The sequence below is a fragment of the Diadema setosum genome, chromosome 19 (genome assembly GCF_964275005.1).
Source record: "Diadema setosum chromosome 19, eeDiaSeto1, whole genome shotgun sequence".
NCBI lineage: Eukaryota > Metazoa > Echinodermata > Echinoidea > Diadematoida > Diadematidae > Diadema > Diadema setosum.
The window spans coordinates 19,181,908-19,198,609 of NC_092703.1; the positions used below are offsets into that span (position 1 = coordinate 19,181,908).

The window sequence follows — 16,702 nt, forward strand, 5'->3', positions numbered from 1 at the left end:
AGGGATGTAATTTTACAATAAAACAAAGAAACTTTTCTCTTTCTCTCTTCAAATGATCCACATGCATTCTGGCCTAGAACCAGGCCTGTTTTGTAATACACTCTGCACTATTTGTAATCCATTCATAAGGCAGTATACATTTGAATTACTGTTGAAAAGATGAATATCACCAGCTTGCTTTTTCTAGCACCTTGATTGAATTAATTCTAGGACCACTGCAGTATATGTCAGTAGTGTCAATATTCAATATTTCACACAACTTTTATGCGTGTGTCCCTGTTGTAAAGCTATATATTGTCAAAAGTATCATCAAGTGTCTCCTGCTGATACCAACACATTCACCATGTCCGCACCCTCATATGTTAAGCAGCATGCATAACATGCTAACATCATTCAAGCTGTAGTATGAAAGCAGTGTACATTGTAAGTGTGATGAATACATAACATTGTGTCCAGGGTGATGAGGAGAAAGTGGAGCTGACAGTGGAGATTATTGAGAGGTTGGTGCAGCGACCAGAGGACTTGCCATCTCACGCTGCAGACAGCATCAAAGGCTACAGGGACAAACTGCTCAAGATGTTTGAGGTGAGAAGACTGTTTTACTCCAGACTACTTGTTCATGATTTAAATGATGAGCTTCTCTGACATTTTGTCTGATAAAACTTTGTGTGCATGCAGCTTTGAGGCTATGTAGAGAGGTGCTGCCTAGCATGGCACATTGGGCTGTTTCATTTTGTATTGTGCATGCACTTGATTTTAGCATTCTGATCTCCACACACATGAAAATGATTGACAAAATATATTACAGGAAAATACGTTCAGAGCAAACCATAGATGCAACTTCAAATTTGCATGTTCTGTATTTACACTGCCAACCATCTTTCTGTATTTGACATTTGTCATTACCTATGTCCCCACTTCCTAGGACTACATGGCAGACCATGACCAGCAGTACCTGATTGAGTTGGATGCCAACAAGCCGGCTGGGCTTCTCTTCAGAGAACTCATGAACAAACTCAACACCTACATCCTGAGGCGTGCTGCTGTCCCCATCCGCCTCCAGAATGCAGAAGAGGAAGACATCCCAGAAGATGTTGAAACTGAAGAACTCATGAGGACACTGGGAGGAACCAACATGGTTGCCCCTAGATACAGATGGAGGCGGAGCAAGTGGGCCAGGGCCTGCCCTGTTGAGCTCCAGAAAGGGAATGTAGTGAGTGGGAAACCAGAATTTGCTGTTGGGTGAGTGTTTGGATACTTCTTAAAATACAAAACAGCCCAAGCGTTGTACATTAGTTACGCATGTACTCTTTGATGTAATATCTGTTTCAATGTGTAATGCTGTGCGTGGCTAATCAAATATGCATCAAACTACCAGGCAATCTGTATAGGCCTTTCACTTACTGAATACAAAAAGAAACAAACCATAATTAAGATATATGAGGTGCCCAAGACATTAATCAAATGAAGGTATCACATTGCTGTATTCAGTAGTATTCCTTGATTTCTTACTAAACTATGTTCTACAGTTAGGTGAAAAGGGAGACAAAAAGATCGTGGACAAAAAACAAACCAACTTCATAATACAGTTGAACCTCTCGTATCCGGACAAGTCGGGACCGGGGCTCATCCGGATAAGGGATTTGGCTGGATACGGGAGACTCAATGCTTTATACATGTACATATACATACACATGTACTGATGTAGCCCATTGTAGTACCACATGAGTAATGTGTATACTGCAACCTTTTCATTGTTACACTCAGTAACAGACCCCAAAATAGAGGTGTATGTTAATGTTGGAAGTAATGTGTAATTCATGTGTATTTGTGTAGGAGTTCTCAAGGAGTTGGGAATCCCCCTTTCCTCCCGTAATTATTAAAAAAAAAAAAAATCACGGCGAGATTGCGTCCGTATAATAGAGAGATCCGGATAAAGGGAGGCCGGGGATAAGAGAGGTTCAACTGTATTTGTGATATTAGCCGCACACAGGAGAATTAACGTTAATTGCACTGTGTGCTTTGTGTCTTCTGCAGGTTCCTGGACAAGATCTATGTGATGTCCAGCCCTGATGCCATGGAGACCTTCCTAAAGAACCCTAGACCTTACTTGGTTAGCCCCCAGCCCAGACCACCCTGCAAGTTGTGTGTGGTGGGACCTCCGCTATCTGGCAAGACCTCCGTCTGCCATCTGCTGGCACAGAAGTTCAATGCCAGGGTGAGACTCATTTGCTTTATGCTTTCCCTAAGTAACAACATTCCTAGTGTGTGTAAGGTTATATTCTTTCACTTCATTGCGACTACCAGGTAGTGTTGTGTAACGTGATGTCACTTTCATATGTGATGTTGGTTTTTCTCTGTCATCAAAACATATAAATGCATTGCAATGTAAGCATGACTTTGATTAGTACCAGCTGTCTCATATGAGGACAGTGAGATGTAAATGATTATGCCAATGAACTTTTTGGACTTTTTTTTTTTCTCCACATGACCAGGTGCTGGATGTGAATGAGCTGATCAAGTCCAGAATGGAAACTCACAAGGCCAAGCAGATAGAGCTGGCTAGACAGGAGGCCTTGGAGTCTGCTATAGCTACAGTCAAGGCTAAGCTTAGGGAGAAGGAAGAAAGTGAGTCACAGTTTGTCTTTCTGCCTGAAAACTTAGTACCAAGGCTGAGAGTGTGAGCTTGATGTTGTTCCATCAATTTGTCCCGTTCATGCAACTACTTTCTCTGACAGGAATACTGATTTTGGACATGAAATGAGAATTTAAAAGTATCATTGTCTGGATTGAAAATTATTCCTGTTAAAAGTGCAAAAACAATGAATGCCTTAATTCCATTTTTGTTTTCTCATCCCACAAAGATGAATATGAAAATACTGAATATGCAGTGTATAAGTGATCAATATCGTAGTAAAAACAGCTTACAAGTTCATTCTGTGAGTCAGATATGTACAATTTTACTGTTAGCATACTGCATAGACCAGTTAAAGTACAATATAATAATGTCATTTGCAGATCTACAGTTGTAGTGACATTAAGTGAAGATACATTGCATGTGATTTATGAAAAAAGAAGAAGACATAAATACAACACGATCGTTTAAAATCTAGACCTGACAAGTAGTGCTTGATGCATTCCTGTGCCCTATTCTTATTTTTGCTGTAAAATCATGGCTTCCATGTATCTAGCTGGATCTGAAGGTGACGGTGGTGATGATCATGATGATATTCCTGAAGGTAGTTGTGTGCACCATCTCCCTGCACCCCGTCACATGTCACATAGCCTTGTAGTGTCACACTCATTGTTGTACAGACTGTGTGTTGATGTTTGCATTTTGTATTGCTACAGGTCATTGGTTAAATACAGCTCACACATTGGTCAAATACAGCTCACACGTTGGTCAAATACAGCTTGCATATAGTGTGATGAATGCTTTGTGCTTTAAGTGGTGTTTTTTCTAGAGATATCTGGTATTGCTAGCTACAAGTCAGGTTTACTTTAGTCATGTGTACAAGCCTCCTTAGCAGCACTCACAAACAAGCTTTGTGTGCTGTGTTATAACTGTGTTTTCCCCCAGTAGCATCAAACAGTGTATTTGATGGAAGTAAAAATATTCCAATCATTGTGTTAAAGATCTCATCATAATACTGGCATCTGTCTGTGGATGAAAAGTTCAATGCTATCTATAAAAAAGTAATGTACACCACATGATGCTCTGATTTTGATGATGAATGGGATATTATAAAGTATCATTTATGATTTTTTTTTGGGCTTATTTTTATGTGTTCATGACTTATTTCTCTTTTTCAGACTAAAAGAAAAGAAAAGAAAAGAAAAGAAGAGGATGGATTCATGTATATAATATGTTTTCCCAAGAGGATATGCTGCCTGATAGAGTTGCTGTGCATGCTTTTATAACAATGTCCCATTGTTCATCAGTGCTACTGACAATTTCCAGTAGACATGATGTGCACTTTCTTTGTGCTGCACTCTCCGAATTGTCCAACAAAATTTAAAAAAAGGAAAAAAAGAGAAAAAGATGCATTTACTAAACTGTGCTTGAAGTGACTAATATAAATTAGCTGAAAACCTGATGGCCTACAGTAAGAGCTTGACAGACTGACAAAGTAAATTGGCATTGTACACAATGAATGTAGACTGGGAGCCGTCTTGAATGGATAACCAGTGTGTGAATCAGCTTTTACGTTTTAATATACATGTTTCATTGCATTGGTGAAATACTGTGAAGCCAGAAATGTTTTTGAGCATGAAACTTTCATGAATTTTGCAAGAAGTACAAATAAATTCACTTGTACCACTGCTGTAACAGTTAGACCTAGTGCACAATCAAATGTGATTGTAACTGCACTTTCAATTTAGAACAACTGTGTTAAAACAGGCATCAAAAGGAATGCTGGCACTCTCTGATGCCATCATGATGTTTCATTTAATTAAAGCCCCAACATACTGAGTACTAGATGCATATTTATGTAGATCTAGAGGTACTGAGTACTTAACTTTTTTTTTTTTTTTTCATGGTTGGCAATTCACAAAAGTTTCATGCCAAGAATGTTTCTGGTGTTACAGTATATTTTTTGATAATGAAAATATAAAATTTGTCAAGTTAAAGTTGGAAAAGAGCGTTGTGCTACTTCTACAATTGTCTTGTATCAGTTTGAGGATGTAGGAAGATAATGTATCTTTTGATAAGTGGTTTTGATTTGTTGAATTTATTTGTATGAGTTGTGTGATTGGTGGTAGTGGCATACCATGGCAGCTGTCACTTCATTTACATCTTGACACTGGATGAATCTTTATGTGACATATTGTTCACTGAATCATATTTTGCCTTCCTACTTTGTCATACAATTATTGGGCACCTCCAACACATTGCACCAATCTTCATACCACTCCACTCATGGTCAAACTGCACATCACTGGTAATGGACCACACCCTCTGACTTCCTTCACCCCTCCCATGCTCTCTCCTTGCCACCATGCTCCACAGAGGAGAAGGAGAAAGCTACATCTGATGGGGACACAGAAGGAGGCCGGGCCTCCAGAGGAGATGGGGAGGGGGAGGAGGGAGAGGGTGAAGAAGGCAGGGAAGAGGAAGGAGAGAAGGAAGAAGATGAAGGTATACTGTGTTACAGTGATCTTCTGCCAGTTTGTCATCTCTTTCTCTTGTGCCTCTTGTTTCTTGGATTGACCTTTAGTCTCTCTTCTATCTTCATAGGTGATGGATAAAGCTAACGTCATCTCCTCCATTGCCCTTGACATCATTCAACCATGTCATCCTTTAACTGTACTAATCTTCTCTCCCATTCTCTCTCTTACAGTTTCATTTTTGCAGTGGTATTTGAATGTAACATTCTTTACACTTGAGAAGATTGTGACAATAATACTTTGTCAAAATATAAATGCATTTTTTCTTTTTTTTCCCAACCAAAATGATGACAAGAAATGTTTATATAATGTAGTTCTGTGCTGTGGAGTAAAAGCTCTACAAATGATAGTGTCATTACTAGTTTTAGAGAGGATGATGTTTATGACATGTACATTAAATTCAAATGATGCTTCTTTTGTATTACACAAAATATATATGTCACATGATGGCATATTTTGCTTCTGTAATATTCAGTTCATATATACGTATGTAAGGAAACAATTTTGATTTTTTTCAATCATTAAAAAAAAAAAAAACTTAGTTAAGCAAATAGCTAATAAACAGAAGGGAAACCAGGAACATACATGCAAAAAAGTGTTTTCTGAAAGAGCCCTTTACTATCTTAATGTCTGTTCAAGACATGGTTTCAACTTCCTTTTACCTTGTACCCTTTTGTGTTTGTTTGTTTTCTGTGAATGTAATCGCAATCATGTGATGTGTGTAAAAAGCTGAAAAATAGTTGTTTTAACATGCGTGGCTAACTTTTCTGATGCATTGTAGACAGTAGTTTTGATCACATGATGGATCATTGTGTAGACTAGTCTTGCTCACTTTCACACAACAAAGCTTGTCATATCTTATTTTGTGATGTAGTGATAGCGACCATCAATCCTCTACATAATGTAGATACACCTACCTTGTGACTGGTTTCATGAATCAAGATAGAAAGAATCACCGTCATAGATGAATTAAAAGCAGCAACTGAAACATCTAGAGAGACTGCTAGATGAAGTATATTATTATACAGCCAAGACTTTCCATGCTTCAAGTATTCCCTCTGTAGGAAAACAAAACTAAGTAAAACTATTTCCACTGAACTGAGCTGGTTTCAGTCTTCACTTAACCTTGTTATAACTATTATAGTCTCCCCCCTGTAAAGAGTGAAAGTTACAAATATGATATGGTCACATCACTTAAGAAAAGGTAAAAGAATTGAACACTTTTGACACTTTTTATGCCTCCGCCACGAAGTGGTGCCGGAGGCATTATGTTTTCGGGTTGTCTGTCCGTCCGTCCTTCCGTCCGTCCGTCCGTCCGTCCGTCCGTCCTTCCGTCCGTCCGTAATGAATTTTGTGGACAAGGTAACTATCGAAACCTGTTGAGGCATCCTAATGAAACTTGGCATGTATGTGTATTAGGGGGTGAAGTTGTGCCTATCAACTTTTGGGTGCACATGCTCGAGGTCAAAGGTCAAAAGGTCAAGGTCAAATACATAGAATTTCACTATTTCCACCATATCTATTGAATGCTTGAAGATATTTTCTTGAAACTTAGTGTATACATGTATTACCCAATTGAGATTCTCTGGTGAAAGTTTGGGTCATGAGGTCAAAGGTCAAAAGGTCAGGGTCAAATACATAAAATTTCACTATTTCCACCATATCTATTGAATGCCTGAAGATATTTTCTTGAAACTTAGTGTATACATGTATTACCCAATTAAGATTCTCTGGTGAAAGTTTGGGTCATGAGGTCAAAGGTCAAAGGTCAAAAGGTCAAGTAAAAATATTAAAACTTCTTTTTTTTTCTCCGTACCTTGGAAAATTGTTCAAGGTATCTTCATGGAACATAGTATATACATGTACTGACTGGAAGTGATTATCTAGAGAATGTAGGGTTCATGGGGTCAAAGGTCAGGGGTCAAAGGTCAAGTGCAAGACTTAAAAATTTTACTATTACCCTCATATTTATGCAATGCCAGCAGGGTTATTTTTTTACACTTGGTGTATGCGTGTGTAACCTAATAGAAATTCTCTGGAAAGTTTTTTTTTCTCTTTTTGCCTCAAAGGTCAAAAGGTCAAAGATCAAGTGAAAGTGCTGGACTAACTTTTCCCTCCATATCTCGGAAGTGGCTCAAGTTACCTTGAAACTTAGTACATATTATGCATGTTCTACCTGAAAGTAATTATCTTATGAATTTTAGGGTCAAGGGTCAGATGAAAATGGTAACAATTTACTATTCAATTCAGAAATTTCACTTTTTCTCCACACCTGTACCTTGAAAATTACTCAATGCCTAAATGTATGAATGGGTCAAAGTCAAGTTAAAGTCCTTAAATCCCTAGATACATGCTCTCTTATTCATCCAATTAAACCTACGTCAAGGAAGGTGAACATTCAACACATTTGTGACAAACTTGTCATTCCAATATTTTGCCAATTTTGTGAAAATGTAATCACACAGTGTCCACATGTACTATCTAGACCTATTGGGAAAATCATGCATTATGGCGGAGGCATACCAGTCGCCAAAGCGACATTTCTAGTCATGCATGATGTTGGAGGGCTATTAATTATACAATTTTGCAAATTAACTATGAACAATACCTTGGAACTTAACTTTTTTAAATTTATCATCAAAAGGGAAAATATGTCATTCAAAGTGACAGTCGTAAAACATTTTTTCCCCCCACTCACATTGATATTGCAGATTACATTATCATGAAATCATCACTGAAATGCAATGAATGTCAGTTGAAATGTTCAATTCATTATTGTTACAGTGAGAGAGATTTAGAGCAATCTAACTGAAATTTTCAAAAAGTCTTGAAATAACCAAAGAGATTGCTGTGCTTTGCAGACTATGTCTTGATATTAACTGTAATGTAGCTTATTTGTTTCTGTAACCTTTCTTTCTCCATTCACTATCATGAATGATTGTTTGTAAGATATTTTGATGTGTCATCAATTCAGCCCAAGATCAGAATTGTGGGCAATTTTTGCAGGCATAACAGAATGCATTTTAAATGACTTTGTGATAACTGATATCCCTGTTGTCATGCAAATGAGTTGCACTAGTCAGTAAATGCCTAATGTTTGCTTCCAATACTATAAAGATCTCTTCAATAAGCTTTATCCAAAAGAGGTAAAAGTGTAAACTCTAATATAAGACACTGTGTCGCGGAATCAAGATTCAGACAATTTGATGAAACAGCTGTTAGAGATTGACACAGGGCATAATACATCACCTTTTCATTAGTGTCTTTGCCTTGTTGGAGCCTATGACTGATTGTATGTATGAAATGTTTTGATTTATAGAGAAAACTCCCAGGGAAAAGACTAATGAGGCAGAGGAAGAGGAGACAGTGGCAGAGGAGAAGGATGATGGTATGGTCAGAGATTTTAGATAACTCAGTGAAGAAAACTATTAACAGTCAACTTGCTGCAAATCTCCACTTTTTTTAGACCTTATGTTTTATCCTGTACAAATTTCTAGCTTGAATGCCAGTTAGATGGGGCTGAGAGTGCAGAAGGGTATTCAGTTTGGGCAAGGTCAAGTCAAATTATAGTGCTCTCTATCATGTAAATTAATTAATCTTCCACAGGCCCTTTCAGTCACTTTCATATGAATATGTCTTTTAATTGTTTATTAGAATCAAGGGTAACATTTTGTGATTTGCATACCATGTGACTTGTCCTTATTTACTACATTGAGTAATTGTATTCTAAGTACCATGTAGAAAGCTTCTACTGAATGCGCTGTTCACCTCTGATGTAAGTTTAATTCAGTGTGATTGAAATGCCAGCAATATGTAAACAGTGTAATAAGTGTATCATCTCATTTCAGGTGAAACCACGGCTCAGGACACAGCGACAGTGGTGACAGAAGGTGGTGCCACTGAGGCCCCACCTCCCTCCCATCACCCCACAGAAGACCTCTCCACCACCAGTGGAGGTGGGGCTCCCCCCACCATCTCACAGGAGTCTGATGATGTTGATGAGAATCACCCAGAGGTGAGGGTCACATCTTTAGCTTGAAACTTAATACGGATGACTCCAAATTCGCAGGGTACTAGGTGGCTTGTTTAAGGACCTGATAGCATGGGGATACCATGGAGTCGTAAGACTGGCCCGATTCGGATATACTCAAGAATCCTGGTAATGAATTGTGTACAGCTTTACTTCTAATCTCTGTGTAAGTACACACACAGGCAAAGAATCTCAACTGCAGCAAACCATTACCGATCAGCTGATGCTTCATTGCTCATCGCTGACACATTAGCTATGATTGATTTTCAGATGCCCCTGGTGGGCTGCGAATTCAATGGAACCACCTGTGTTTCCCTGCACTACTGGGGCTTTAATGGGATGTTGGGAATAGGATCGGGGGGGGGGGGGGCATTTCATGAAGGAACTTGTCGGATAAAATGTCTGACAAGTCAATTATATCCGACAAGTTCAGAGAAATCAGCCAATCGGACTAAAGAATTTCTCAAAATTTGTCGGATATAATTGACTTGTCAGACATTTTATCCAAGTTCCTTCATAAAATGCCCCGCAGGCAGAGGGCAGGAAGGTGGCTACCACAGGGCATAGCTTTTTACCTGAATAAAATTAGCAAGTGAAATGTTTATGCCAGATTTGAGTGTGTGAGTTTTAGATTCGAAGCACAGACGGTGATCAGAGCAAAGAGACTCAAAGAATGTTTCATATGTTAGAAACCATGTACATGCATATTTCTGTCTGTTGACCTTAGATATTCTTTGCAAGCAACATGTCCCATTGAGTAGTAAGATATTGTAAAGTTGTGTCACTGATGTACTGTTCGTTTGTAGAGTATCATCATCATTGTTCTACTAATTTTAGAGAGCTTATTATCTGTGATTCTGAAAAAATTCATTGGGAAAATCTGAACTGACACATTTACACCTGACTCACAATACATCTACAATTCATCTCATACCCACATCAAATTCCATCTACTTACCATATTTAGCATTTCAAGTCATTTGCACTGCCATGATGTATGACGTAAATTTAATAGTGTGGGAAATTTCATTCCATTTCCATTGTCTGTAGAAATCAGAATATGTTTATTCATGTTGATATTAAATTTTGACCTGTTTTGAGGAAAGTTTTACAGTGTCCTTAATGGAGATTCAAACACCTTACCTTTGCATGATTGATGCAGCATTCAACGGTAAGAACACATGTGCACAAAAAGGACTCTGGCTTTCCACCATTTCTCTGGTATTAGTAAACTGGGTTCAAGGGTAAACTTTTTGGGCTCATAATGGGTTGAAAGCAAACCTTGTGAACTGAGAGATGTTATGTCTGTGACAGGATTGTCACAGAAAAGTGTTTGTCATTATTACCTGACCCTTTTCTTTTTCATGGGAGACATCATTTCATCACATGGTTTGGGAATGTAGATTCACATGTTTTACCTTCATTTATCCCACATCCTTTTAAGGGTTTGGGTATATTGACACAATGTACATTTCACCAATCTATGCAAAGGTTCAAATGTATTGGAACACAAGTCATAGAAAAGCAAGTCTATTATTACGACTGCATTTTCAAATTATTTGCATGTCCGCGTGTAGCAGTTTGCTCAAGTGCTGCTGAAAGACTCTGAGTACAACTGAAATGTGTTATTGTACATTGCTTGTGTCTCTTCTGACCACCCTGTTGTCAGTGGTGCACTGAATTAAAGTGGTATCTGTCCTCATGTCATTACCATTTACACCCATCCTCACCCATGTCACATCCCACCCTCACCTCATCTCACCCCCCTTGTTACTCCATTTCACCCTCATTTAATCCCCCATAATCCTTACACTCTGCATAGGATGTGGAGTCAGTGGATGTTGATAGCACTCATCCTGACGTAAGTTGATCAACTTCTTCGGCTTGCTTGGCTAATGGTTTCAATTTATCCCTGTTTGTTTGAAAACTTTGAACAAATATAATTACACATTTGCAGTACAGGGCTGTAGCAACAGTGTTTGTAATGAATCTGAGTAACCTCTGGTGTTCAGAACTACAAAGGCTTTGCTCAGATTTCTGCATGAGTCCTGGAGTTCCATAGCAGTCTGTTCACTCCCTGCCACCAGCAGCATGTGACTGAGTGCAGCGTGATGAGAAATGGCACACTGTCTCCCTTCAGTCTGCAGTGTTAATCTGTGAAGGGACATTCACTTCTTTATTCCATCATGTTATATATGCATTAACAACTGCTGTAATTTTGTGCTTTCATATAAATGTGTGCTTACAATCATGATTTAATAGTGGACTGTAGTTTATTTTCAAACTCGGCTAGAAAGATCAGTATTTGGAATGATGAGTTACAATGTAGTGATGATTGAAATTGCTGTCAACAAGTGCATGTACACTTCATGCTATTACAAGCAAACATTGCTGCGTAGAGTAAAGTATATTAATGAGAAAAATGTTGTTGTTTTTTTCTACCAAGCAATGAATTAGTAGATTCTAACATCCAATCATCTTGCATGTAAAATTTTAATAAAAAGCAGTTCCTGAATTAGTTCATCTCCAATGCTCAAGAACTTAACAAAAGTTAACCATTAACCAAAAGCCCCCAGTTACAGTTTTCACAGTAAGAATGAATGCTCAATTATTCAGAGACTTGTGAGAATCATTACCTGACATTGCTAATGAAGGCTGGTGTTTTCAAAAGTGAAATAAATCATTAACCTTGTTTACACATCACAAATATCCTAGTATTGCTATTTTGGCAAGTAAAGCTAAATGAGTATGTTTTGCCTCTTGTATTTCATCACTGGCATAGCAAAAATCTTGTGTGAATTTCAGGTCACATACCACTTTATAAACACTTTATACACTTACATGCTTGTGCCATGTTTTGCCTGTGCTGTTGAAGATTTCACAAGATACTGTATGTTGAAAGCCACACTTGGCTGCGACTGATGTTCAGCAACTGTTTCCACAACCACGATCAAGAATTCTCTTCACTTGCATGGTTGATATCACAGCCACATGACTGAGCACAAGATGCATGAGTTCATCAGTGACATACATTGTGGTGGTGTGATAGTCATATTTATCTTCTTCATCAAGTAACCATACGGTCAGCCAGTCACACTGTGTAGGTAGTGGGTGTCACACAGTGTATCAACACACAGAGGCTTTACAGACAGGATCTGAAACACATCCATACATGCATTCAGTGTTGATAGACCTAAGCCAGAGATGTGTTTGTAAACTCATGCACTGTGATGACTGCTTTGCCTACACGTGGCAGTGTGTTTTATGTGCAACTAAAGTTGTCTACCAGTAGGCAAAAATGAATAATATCTTCTGCAACATCCTGCTTACCAGGTATTTAATACTTTAACATATAACATTAGCATGACTGTGTGTGCTTACAGGTGATAGTATTTGTAATGGCTTGTAATTGTGCTGGAGTAAACCATGACATAAACGTACTTGAGGAGTGTTATATGGATGTAGTTGATCAAAGAATTTGTTCATAATCAGCTTGCAGACCAGAAGAGCATCATGCATAATGCTGTTGTTTGAGTTGTGATAGTCAGTATCTCACAGTTACGTATTATGGATAATGTTTCATAACAAATCTAATCTAACTGGAAATTCTGCCACAGCGTTAATGTATGTGATATTTGAGCTGGTAATCTGTAACTTACATCAGAGTGACTATACTGCTTGTTTGTGTTGTCAGAATTTGTAACACCCTCACTGGGAAATGATTAATTGGTAGTAGTACTTGAAGAGTTTGTTCGCAAAAACCGATGAGTCCATATTTGCCAAATGGAGATACACATGTATATGCGATTAAAGGTCAAGAAAAATAAAGAGAATGATAAGAAAATTTTTGCTTCTTTTGACCATACCTTCAAAAATGTACCTTTATACGTAGTGACCAATATATCATTTAAAAGGTATTATTTTGTACTTTATGACAGAGAACGTACTTCAAAATCTTCAAAAATGGACTTATCGGTTTTTGCGAACAAACTCTTCACTTAATATTTTCAGAAAATATCTAACAAATGGTGAAGAATTGATGTCAGTTGATGTAGTAGCTCTTAGATAATCTAACTAAAATAACCTAGATCTAGCAAGAAAAGCTCAATACAGGTATCCAATGTTTTTTGTGTAGTTGTTACATTTAAACCATACTATATATGTGGTTTATAAGAATTCAAATTTGCTTTTGTTCTTATAGAGGCTGCCACTGAATATTGAAAGAAATGACGATGGTCATAACATCCTCTATGTCTGAAGTCCACATAGTGTGTGATGAAACTGTACAGTAAGTAGATGGTTGAAAGTAAACTGGATTAGATCCGACTGTTGATTCTTATCCTATTGTGTGTTGTATCAGGTGAAAGAGATGGTTGAGGCAGCGCTGAAGGAGGCTGAGAAGCTGTCTTACCCTGTTGGCTCAGACCAGTATGTGGACTGTGTGGAGGAGGCAGTGCTGGAGGTCCATAGGGAACTGAGGAAGAAGGACCCAACTGGACCCAGGTGAGAATGCCTCTCAAGATTAGCATCTGATAGCATATCATCAACTGGCAATGAATGTAGCAATACATCTTTCACTTAATAGGTGAAGTGTGAAAGGAAGCAAGCACTCTATCAGCGGCCAGTTGTGCTGTGCTGCAAGCAACAAATTTACAGCTTGTATGAGAGAACTATGATTTTTTTTTTTATATTGCCTGCTGATGATATATGCTAAAAGTACTTGGCTGCTTTCTAGAATGTAGTCATGTATTCTACTGACAAAGGTCTGATTACCATTGGTCTATATGTTTAAGTAGCTTGATAAACATCATTGCACATTACCTCTTTCCCTGGAAATTATTGAAGAGGTCATTCCTGTCAACATGTCATGATCATATTCAAAAACATATCGTCGCTGGGCTGACAAGACCTTGTATCTGCAATTTTGGTGAAAATGACTTTTTTGCATTTATGGTCAAATAATCGGTTAAGTGATGTCCTGTCCAAAGCCTAGATGTCTTACCCCAGAAATGAAGCCACCATGGCACGTCAAAGGAATGGCTGTCCCATTCTGTATAGTGCTTTGGCCGCCAAGTCTTTTGGCTCTCCTGAACATTTGACATTTTGTAGATACGAGGTCTTGTCGCCCCAGCGACAATATGCCAAAAGCCATAAGATAGCAGTCACTGTTCTTCAAGCATACTAGTATCTTACTCAAGAGATCACAATCACTGTAATGATATAATTTAACATAAAATGGTAACTAGAGAAATGTTTCCATTGCATTTTCATTAAAGCCTTTATAGCTTTTCACAGTTTAGAGAATCTATACATTTATGTTATCTTTTCAACAAGAAATATTTAATTAGATTGCTGTAATCGATTATCAATTACTTCCTATCTAGTGCTGGTGGCTGGATCATTGACAACTTTCCCCAGTCTCGAGACCACTGGACAGTCCTACTGGACCGAGGTCTGTCCCCAGATGAGGTCATCTGTCTGAAGGATGCCAGTGATAATGGCCTCTTCCTCATGAAGCGCTGGTACAAGCTGAACAAGGAAGAGATCGACACCAAGGCCAGGGAAAGGAAGGAGGCTGAAGAAAATGAGAAGGCACGAGTTCTGGAGGAAGCCAGGTAAAGATACAGAGTGGTTTGAAGCAAGACTAGTTCCCTGGCATTAACTTCAAAATTGGAAACATAACAGGATGATGAGGAAAAGTTTATGATAATGTATTTTGTTCTTTTAACAGGAAATTATGCTGCAACTACTTTTGACTTCTAATGCTAATACATTGTACATGTGGCAGATATGATTCTGATGAACAAAGTGTTTGATTTGATGACTGTGTTGTGTATCTAACAGACTACAGTCTGTTAGATACTGTTTGTCCATATGAAATTAACCTAAAATTCATCAGCTGCTGTTGCTTATGTATTGGCTACTGCCTTGTAAAAACAAAGCAAAAACATCTAATTCTTTACTTTCTCATCATTATTAAGTTTTTTTTTTTTGTTTTTTGTTTAATAAGTAGGGAAAAATGGCTTTGCTTCATTAGCAATTTGCTGCTGTAAGTTAGTGCCTGCCATAGAATAAAAAAAAAAAAGAAGACAACCAGTAGACTGGTAGCAAATATGAACAACTCTTCATCACTGACCTTCCTCCCTGTATTGACCATGGTGGCAGAAGCACCAATCCATAGCTTCTCTCTACACTTCATCAGGTGCATGGGAGAGACACTAACACTGATCTCATATGAATTGATTGTCCTCTTTTACAAGTATGTGGTACTCACATGGAATTCATAATCAGGACCCCACTGCAAAGATTGATGAAACAAATACATTTACCTTCCATAATAACTTACTGTGATTATAACTACTAGTACCACAACAGGCACCCATTTGCTTTAAAGCATTGTGGGTGTGGCAGTGGTACTTGCAATCACTGTGAACTATTGCCACAGCTAACCTTGAGAGGAGAGGAAACCCAGGTCTGTAAAAGATTGTGACAATACTTGGCTTCTCAAGTGTTGTATTTGACAGTCATTACCTGCAACTACTGCTGCTTAATATTTGCTTTCTACTTGCTAATCTATCCACTGTGCTTTCTGCCTTGGCCTAACAATAATACTTTCATATCTACACACAAGTAATATGTTCTATGCTTTCTTACCCCATTTACTTTCCAAATCAATCTCCAATGTTCTCTTGCTATCTTCATAAAGTAATACCTCCAGAGACCCCACAGGTAGCACTGGCTTAAACAGGTAAACAATCTCTCTACCATAAACTGCTTACATGCATGCACAATTTCTACCATGTTTGCCTTCCATTCATTACTCTCATTGCACTGTTGGAGTATTTTTCATTTATTTCAGTTTTTTTGTTCATTTATATAGCTTTCACAAATGTTTTGTTCTGTCTTCAAGTCATGGTAACTTCCGAAGACTTGGTGCACTTTGTATTATGAAATTGTATTATTCAGACTCACTTGCCTTGTGTGGAGTGAGGGTGGTCTGCTATTATTCAGGATACAATGAGTGATTTCTAGTGTGCTTGCACTGGTGTTTGTGCTATTATTACACCAGCACCAGCAGTAGTCCTGATCTGGAAATCAGTTGATGTTACCAACTTGACCACAGAATTGTGACGTACTTGGAGTAGATAATTACAATTCTGTTGATGAATGTCATGTGCTTGACCAAGCTCCATAATTTGTGTAGTTGATCACAGTGCAATTCTGCTATCTGTTGCTAAAACAGCCCCTAAGATTATCAACTTCGTCATGTCTGACTTGGTCATGGTGTTACCATGCTATATAGAGTAAAGACATTCAAATTCTGCTTGAATCAAATTGGGAGTCACCATTCAGGACTATGGGTGTCTGATTTCATCAACAGAGAATGATAAAAATAGTGACAACAATAATAGTGAGCAGAAAACATGAATTCCACTAAAATTCAATGGTAAGCAATATTGGTTCAGTCCCCTCTCACACAAGTATGTAATTTTTTCTTTTTGA

General features: G+C 38.1%; 1 protein-coding gene across 2 annotated transcripts in view; it reads left to right on the forward strand.

Moving 5' to 3' along the window:
- The window catches only part of LOC140242579 (adenylate kinase 9-like), a 50,856-nt gene that overhangs the window by 5,839 nt on the left and 28,315 nt on the right, over window positions 1–16,702 (forward strand). For both annotated transcript variants that reach the window (XM_072322323.1, XM_072322324.1), the window contains exons 6-15: window positions 457–585; window positions 926–1,242; window positions 2,038–2,218; window positions 2,496–2,628; window positions 3,192–3,239; window positions 8,489–8,557; window positions 9,018–9,184; window positions 13,560–13,702; window positions 14,584–14,814; window positions 15,906–15,947. In XM_072322323.1, the coding sequence (XP_072178424.1) occupies window positions 457–585; window positions 926–1,242; window positions 2,038–2,218; window positions 2,496–2,628; window positions 3,192–3,239; window positions 8,489–8,557; window positions 9,018–9,184; window positions 13,560–13,702; window positions 14,584–14,814; window positions 15,906–15,947 (1,460 nt within the window). The remainder of the gene's footprint in view (window positions 1–456; window positions 586–925; window positions 1,243–2,037; window positions 2,219–2,495; window positions 2,629–3,191; window positions 3,240–8,488; window positions 8,558–9,017; window positions 9,185–13,559; window positions 13,703–14,583; window positions 14,815–15,905; window positions 15,948–16,702) is intronic.